Source organism: Odontomachus brunneus, unplaced genomic scaffold (genome assembly GCF_010583005.1).
Source record: "Odontomachus brunneus isolate Ranch 3 - 2012 unplaced genomic scaffold, Obru_v1 Obru_scaffold_074, whole genome shotgun sequence".
NCBI classification, from domain to species: domain Eukaryota; kingdom Metazoa; phylum Arthropoda; class Insecta; order Hymenoptera; family Formicidae; genus Odontomachus; species Odontomachus brunneus.
In genome coordinates, this window is record NW_022639524.1 from 630,315 (window position 1) to 638,876 (window position 8,562).

Consider the following 8,562-nt stretch of genomic DNA (forward strand, 5'->3'; position numbering starts at 1 on the left):
AGAGAGAGAGAGAGAGAGAGAGAGAGAGAGAGAGAGAGAGAGAGAGAGAGAGAGAGAGAGAGCGTCTTACGTATATCTGGTCGTCGGATCATCCCGATTACATCTCCAAACATCACACGCAATGTTCTAAGGATCATCTATCTCTTATCGAGTGTATGAAATTTCCACAGAACGGTCATCTCGTCATGTAAGAGAAAGAAAAAGAGAGGAGAAGAGGAGCACACGCGTGTAGCATAGTAATTTTAATATCAGACGCCTCGTGCAAAATGATTACGTGGTACGTATTACGAAGTATTATACGGTGTGCGTCCGGACGTCCCTTCAATCTAGGAACCTGGAGATGTGTCAATCGCGATGGAAGTTTGCAATACCAGGAGCAATAATGAAACAGCTTAATTGCGCGAACATCGGAAGGAAATATGAGCGTGGAACCTCCTACGTCGCCGTCGGCGCGTCGCGCCGCAGAAAAAGTTAATGTCAATCGATGGGAAAGCGCGGTCACGCGCGGCAACTTGATTTCGCCAGAAAAATCGCCGCTACCGTCGCCGTGAACGAGCGAAATAGTGCCTTTTTGCCTTTTCGAGGCGTCGGGGGATTTTTTGATTAGACGCGGCGGCGGCGGCGCGGTTCTCACAGGCGAGGTAACGAGAATTTCTACATCTGGGAAACCGCCACCTGCTTTCAGTTCCCCCGCGGCATTGGCAAAAAGCACCGTGACTCAATGCTGCAGAGAGAAATCGGGCGACAGATCGATCGGTGCGATCGACGGGTGGTAAATCCACGCCGTCTCGATGCAGAGAGAGAGAGAGAGAGAGAGAGAGAGAGAGAGGGAGGAGGGAGAGGAGAGAGAGAGAGAGAGAGAGAAAGACGCACAGACACGCTTCTTAATCTCGTCGTCACTTGCGCCCCGCTGATTCTAAGCCCGCTCGCTTTATTACCGCCGCTAAAAGTGAGCCTCCTCCTCCTCTGCCTCCTGTTCCTGCTCCTCCACCTCTTCAGGAGTGCTCGTCCTGTGATTCATCGGCGCGCGAAAGCGAAAGCACGCTGATCTATCTCGTTGCGCGTAAGTGGATAACGCTCGTGACCGAGTCGGCTTTTTCGGCAGTCGCGCCTAATTGGATCACCCACGTTTCGCGGAATCGTCCTTCGTCCGTAAAAAGATCGCGTCGTAGGAGGTCCCGCCGGCGGATAGATTTATTAATTTCATGGAATTGTTTTTTCACGTATCCTCGGGACCGCGTGTGAGAATCGCACGAGGCCTCGCGGCCTGATCGAGCGGAACCCCCCATAGGCCGTGCCGAATCTCGGCTTCCCGTTCTCTAAACCGAGCGAGCCGTCGCTAGAGCGCCGTTGCTAGCCGTAACATCTGACTCGACAATTGTCAATCTTTTCATTACGTTAAATCTCGCGCTTGCGAAACGTCGAGAATTTTCTTCTGACGTGGCATCGCGGAATTCTCGAGAGAAAATCTTTTTATCTAACAATTTCTACCTCTAATAAGGACTTAGAGAGTAAAATTTTTTCCCATGGTTATGATCAAACTGATCATATCTCTAGTTTGTATCAGATGACGTTATCAGGTTCTGATAAGTCATGTAACGTAGAGTGGCAATCAGGATCGTAACAATCGGTAATAATTAAGACTTGATAACATCATCTTATACAAGCCAGATGACTGATTGAGACCAATCTAATCGTGCACGGAGAAAAATAATTTGCTGACCTAGCAAATTTTCTGCTGGTCTAACAAAATCTTTTCGTTATTATATGGACAGCAAAAAGATTTGCTAAAAGTACTAATCACTATTTGCTGGATATAATTTGCTGAATCTTATTTTGCTATAAGAACCATGGATTTATATAAGCAGTTGCAGTTTTGCTCCGATAGCAAATAAATTTGCTAAGGATACATTATTTTGCATCAACAGCAAATTAACGTGATTCTTAGGACAAATACACTCAACAAATTTTTTCTATCCTGGCAACGAAACTACTTTTGCTCTGATAACGAATAATTTGTAAAATTAGTTACGTCAACTAAATTTTTTTGATGTCACTACGAATATGTTGCAGTAACAACGACGATTTTGCTAAAAGAGCAAAATTATTTTTCTCCATGTGGAATAAATTTCCAATAGGAAAGAAACCGCGCTAACTCTGCTCTTAATATTTTCTACTGACTACACTGAAAGGAAAGATATCTAAAAAATAAAAAATATGTATTCGTATAGGTACTAATTATACGTATTTACTTACGCTATTATATAAAATATTTTTCAAATAAGAAAATCTATTATATTTAAAAAAAAAAAAATATATATATATATATATCTAAAAAATAAAAAATATGTATTCGTTAGGTACTAATTATACGTATTTACTTACGCTATTATACAAAATATTTTTCAAATAAGAAAATCTATTATATTTTAAATATATATATATATATATATATATATATATATATATATAAAATCTATTATATATTATATATATATATATATATATATATATATATATATATATATATATATAATATATTAAATCTATTATATCTATTATATTTTCTTAAAAATACTGATTATTCACGCTGATTATTCCAATAAACAATTTAAGTAAATATGTTGTCAGTACTTACTGAGAGAATAAATTTTATTTTTTAGATATTGTTTCAGAGTAAACTGACAAGTCAAATTAACCCTTTGACGGGTACGGGCGCGTGTTTTACTCCGCAGACTTCTTTTTTCCTAGATATCACATGGAAACAAATTTTTTTCATCACTGCCCTCTTCAATATCTTTTCTCAATCCTTTGTATAATCTATTAGGACTGTTTACGCTCGTGAATTTTATTGACTATTTACCTATCCACGCCGTCAAAGTCGACCGGGCTTGCATCTCGCGCACCTTTTTACATTTCAAATTTGCGCCCATTGGGAGTTAATACGACCATAAAAAATAATTCTCTGCGTAATACATAATCTCCACGATGAGATAACATTGCGAGAAGGGAGAAACGAAGCCACGGGCGATCATCGCTCGTGATTTCGTCGCGCGGCGCCGGCGATTTCCGGGTACGGGCCGCTCGCATCCGCGCGAGATACGTGCATTGTGAGAAAAAAAAAAGAGAGAGAAAGAGGGCGCGAAGGGAATCGGCACGGGAGAGGGAGAGAGCGAGGAAGAGCGACAGAAAGAAAGAAACGCCAAATCGGCGCACCGAGCGGCGGGGTCAGGCTGCCCGTCCGGGTGGTGAATGGCAGCGTTTAAAGCGGCTTAAAGTCAGCGCCGACGTAATCGGCCCTGTCGATCTTCGGCGGGCCCCGCGCGCCATAATCCCCGAGCGCGAGATGAACACGTTGGGGCCCCCATTCAGCGCCGGTGTCTCTCGTCCCGTCTCGAGGATCTCCGGCCGCGCGTCGGCATTGATCATTGTGTCCCACACGATACGGGCCCATAATGGGCCCACGTCGCGCTTCCATCGTTGTCCGGTGCTGATACGAGAATAAAGACTGTCCGTGGATCTCTCGTCGATAGGCCCGCTTCGTCGCTCTGGTTTCCCTCCCGCCCCTCTCGCGAGGCCCTGCGAGAGAGGCTTGATCCCCGCGCACCACCCGTCGCACCCCCTGCGCGCCGCCACGTCTCCCTCGATCCTCTCTCTCATTGTGATCGCGGATCGGCGGATCGCGCGGGCGTGCGGACGTGGAACCGTACCGGTACACACCGTTGCCGTTGTCCGGTACACACGGCCCGCGTGTTTCCCCGTCATCCAGTCGCGGGCCCCGACGTGAATCCCGTGTCCGTGCACCAGATAAGATCGTGATCGATGGTACGCGCGATCGATATTTCGCCCTGTCTCCTCGCCTCCGGACGCCTCTTTGTGCGCCGGGAAAATTGGGCGTTTCTCGGCGCGATCTTACGCAACCTATCTGCCTGCGCCTACCCTGTCTCGAGGCAACGAGATCGAACGCCGCGGGAGTTACTCTCGCGCGATAATAAAGTTGTACAATCACGGTGCGCCACGAGGGCTGCAGCCCGTGGAGCCCGAGAGGGAGAATTCACACCTCGGCAGAAAAGCAGAAAACCAACTCTCGCGCTGATAGGGAAGTGGAGACAGAAACGACTAACGATCGGTCTCCTCCGCTTCTCCTCTCTCTGTTTTTCGGCCAAGGTGTGAGTTCTCCCTAAGAGGCGACGCATTGTACGAATAGCGACGAGAAAACGCGGAGAGAGACGAAAGTGTCGAGCATTGCGCTGCGAAAAAGTGAGCGTTCGCATGGAAAAGGAAGGAAAGGAATTAAGGTCGTCTCCGTCGACGGTAACCACTGTCGTAAGAGCAAGGGCCGGTATCTGGGCGCAAGAGAAGAAATGCGTAAGAAGCCACCACACACACACACACACACACACACACACACAGGATGTCGGGATAATACACATTATAGTCCAGTCGTTATTACGTACAAGTCCGGCCGGCTGTGATACGTGCGCAACGCGAGCCGGAAGGACGACTCCCGCGTGTCTGCTTTTCCTGCATGAATGAAATGTAATTTGAGCTTACTCAAGTACCCGTATTTTCATTCATCCCGCATTAAGGTACGGCTGGCTTCTCGCGAGTTCTCGCTTCTCTCCTCAGGCAACCGCGTGCATGCGCGCGTCCCCCCGTGGGTCCTCGTGGATGCCCGTGACCGACCTGACTGAGATTCGCGTCGGGGCCAACGCGAAAACGCACGATCCCCTCGTTCTCGCTTGTCCGACTTTCCACACCGTGCGCTATTATTCGGGACGCGGGCGTCCGTTATCGTCGCGAGGCGTTGCAGCAAATTCGAATCGCCCCTCAGGTGGAAGCCACCTCGGCAGCCTTTAATTTGACGCGACGCGTCAAGGTAATGTCGAGGTAGGGAAGCAGAGAGAACGCTGGACACGAAGGGGGCAGGAAGGGGGTAAAAATCGGTGAGGAGGAATCATGGCTGGATGCACTCCCTCCCTGTGTTCACGCACTTTTACCGTCGGCAGCGGTATCGGCATTGCCCCTGCGCGTTTTTCGAGGGAAGGGGGGCGACGGAGGCGGGGGGAAGGGGGAGAAACGCGGACGACCTGTTGAGCGTCGTCGTGTCGGCAGGAATTGCGTGTATCGTGATGTACGTGCCGTATACAGTATATACTGCAACGAAAAATTGCAGCGGCGCGCACGACGATTGCCGCACAGTTGAGAAAAACTCGCCTCGCGGCTCCGCAATTCGCCGACAAGAAACATCCGGCCACTTCCGGCTGGCCATCGCTCCTTCCGCAACGATCGTGACAACGTTCGTGTTCGTACTTTCGAAGATCGTTGTGCAATGTATGAAATGCAACGAAGATATCTCGTCTCGACAGAGTATTCATTAATTTAGTTCAAACATCTTGCTCTTTCTCTCCCCTCTCTCTCTCTCTCTCTCTCTCTCTGTATCTTATTAGATGTTCACGTTGAAATTAACTCGTACTCTCTTAAAGTAAATATGTAAAAAAAGTTTCTATTTGAGTCCAGAAAATTAAGTAGAGCCAACACGCGGATGGTAGTGCGCAAAAATTATTTAATACAAATTTAAGTATATGAGGTAATAATATATAAGCGCAAGCGTACGTTTCGGTCACACTTTGGGATCCTCTTCAAAAGAAGGGAAAAAGAGTTCCTTTGAAGAAGGTCTCAAAATGTGATCAAAACATACACTTGCACTTATGTATTTTATCTCATACTTTAATTTATATTAAATAATTTTTGCCAGCTACCATCTGCATATTGACTCTACTGCCCTCACTTTTATTAATTTTCTTATTGAATATCTTACAAGCCTTAAATTCATTATTATTGTTTCTAACTGAGTCAGTAAAAGAACTAATAAGACCAGAGAATATACACTGACTTCCAGTGAAAACACTCACTTGACTGCTTCGTCTTATTTCTCACTGATTTCGAGCAGTGGAAATAAGATTTCACTGTAGTAAATGTATGATAAACATTCGTTATACTAAATCCTAGTTTTTGTGTCTCTGACGATGGAAATAACGATACCTTGCGTGCAATGACGCTATTTATGTTCGCAAAATGCATCAATAATGAAGATAGTTGCTACTGTTAATTGATCTAATTAGCAAGATTTTACTAATTGCAGTGTTATACTTATAACTAAACTACCAATTATAAATATAACATTTCAGAGAAGAATACGCTTAGTGTACTTTAGAGAGTACGCGCTTTTCTACCTGACACTTGTGTAAGATGTTGATTCTTTGCACTCAGAATCTTGGATCGTTATGGCTGAACAACAGAGTTATGGCTGAAATCAATATTTATTTATTTGTTGAAAAATGTTGTTTGACTTTTTATTACAAAATTATTGCAATTGCTTGAATATTTTTTGATATCATATATTCGGTAGATCGTCAGATTTTTCCTACTTTTATACAGAGGAAATATTAACTCTGTACGATCCAAGATCACGAAACTTTAGCTTAATTTTAGCTTAATTTTAATTTTCACAGTGTTTTTTCTGTGTGAAACTTTCTATTAGAAAAAGAAGACCTACATAGAGAATTCAGAGAAACAAATGTCTCCGTGTGGGCACTAAAGTGCAAAGAGTTAATATGCAAATTGTGTGTGTATCGAAGTTTAAGATACACACGGGGACGCTTCGTTTAACACTTATTTCTCCCTCTCCCAGCAGTTTCTTCCGGCTGTCAACGAGTAGAAATCAAAGCAAAACAATATACTTTCTTGATACGTGCCGCTTGCGGCGCTCCACTTTCTCTCGCGTCTCCTTTTTTAATGACACTCATTAGGATCATTTATAATGGTCAACGGCCGCATACGCGGCGAACGATAAATTACATTTTACATAACGTCCCTACCCGACGCACGCTCGTCCTCCTCACGAGGACACGCGTCCGTATAAAAAGAGAGAGCGACACATCGAACGATTGACAGTTCCGCTCGATGCGATCCCTGAAGATGGCGAAGTTCACGATCGTCGCGATCGTCCTCCTGGCGGGTACCGGCTCGTTGGCCCAGAGAATAATTAGGGAAGCACCGACCGCTAAAGGTGAACGACATATCGAATCACTCGAATGCAATTCGCAAGGGAGACATTAGTCGTCATTAATTGCACGTAAACGAACTTTTCACGAACACGAGCTTCTCAAAGAAACCCGTTTTTGTTCGGTTGCAAGATGCGAACGTGGAGGCCATCAGGGACATTCTGCAGGAGGTTTCGGCCGGGGAATCGAGCGCGAAGGACGACGCGAGGCTGATCGAGATCATCAAGGAGGAGATCGTGAAGACCGCGGAGGAGATCAAAACGCCGGAAGGGTCGATCGAGGCGGCCGCCAGGAAAGCGCAATCGTTGGTCTCCGCGTTGACCGCGGCGTACACGAGCGCCATCTATAAGTCCAAATCGCCCGAGGACGGTCGCGAGAACTTCGCACGCTTCCAGAACACTGTTCAGGCGATCGTGGAATTCATCAAAAACGGCAAATTCTTAACGTAGCCGTGGGCTACCGTAATATCTGCGACAAAAAATATACGTGCGGTTCTCCGAGATCGAGCTAAGCGAAATCCCGTCTCCTTCCGTTGTCCATACTGAAAATATCCGGCGTTACTCGTGTTTACCGATCGCCAACGACGCAGATGTACCGCGGAGAATCGATAAATATAGTTGTGAGTTAATTAGCAAAGAGCGCACACCATTTATTTCCTTTCACTCTCTCAAATGAGCGCGCGGCTTGCGGCTCAAATTAGGTAACGCGTATCGACAATATTCAGAGAGAAAGAGAGAGAGAGAGAGAGAGAGAGAGAGGGGGGATTATTTATCTCTGCATGCTGGCAAGAAAAAAAAAGAAACACGTGTTCACTTTTATACTATATTACGCCTTGCGGCGATCGTTTGTATTATTTTGCTGGCAAGACGAGCGCGCGGCGGTAACGCAGAATTATTCTTGCTGACGTACGACTCAGGCGGACGATCCATTGTAAAAGCGGCGGTGGGCTCATAATCTGGCGATGTAGGATCTCGCCAACCCGGGGCTGACCGGAACTGCGCCTATGCTCTTTCGCCGGAAGCGCCGCTGCCACATGTAGTAATATAAATTATAATGCCCTTACGGTTTTTCCTTTTGTGGATTTGCATTTAAAACACCGGAATGGCATTGTCGTCGAAATCGCCGAACGCAATTTTCATGGAAATAAGAAAGCTGTCCCTCCCACTCTGTCTTTCTCTCTCTATCTGTCTCTCTCCTTCCTCCGCCCCCGCTGATATCCTGTGGCTTTCGCGGCTTCCTTCCAGCCCCCTCCTGCCACCTTCCTCTTCCCCTGGCCTCCTCCTTGTCGAGCGCGAGAGAGGAGATTCGCGCGTCGCGAGATGCAGAATTCAATTCGCATCTAATCGTGCCAAGGCTGATCGGAGATCGAATCGCAGATTCGCTTTCACTGTCGGCACTGCGAAACCTCCGTTTCGCGGGCCCGTCGTGACGATTCTACGCGCCCATCGTCGCCACCGCCGCCGATTTTGGCCGACAGGGCACTTTTCGTCTTCGC

The 8,562-nt window shown here is 46.4% G+C and overlaps 1 protein-coding gene across 1 annotated transcript; it reads left to right on the forward strand.

Annotated features, from left to right (window-relative positions):
* The first annotated feature begins 6,963 nt into the window (after positions 1-6,963).
* On the forward strand, positions 6,964-7,661 carry LOC116847153. The gene is made up of 2 exons (XM_032821855.1): positions 6,964-7,072; positions 7,200-7,661. The coding sequence occupies exons 1-2, from the start codon at positions 6,967-6,969 to the stop codon at positions 7,514-7,516; spliced, it is 423 nt and encodes a 140-aa protein (XP_032677746.1). The 5' UTR covers positions 6,964-6,966; the 3' UTR covers positions 7,517-7,661.
* Positions 7,662-8,562: the final 901 nt, after the last annotated feature.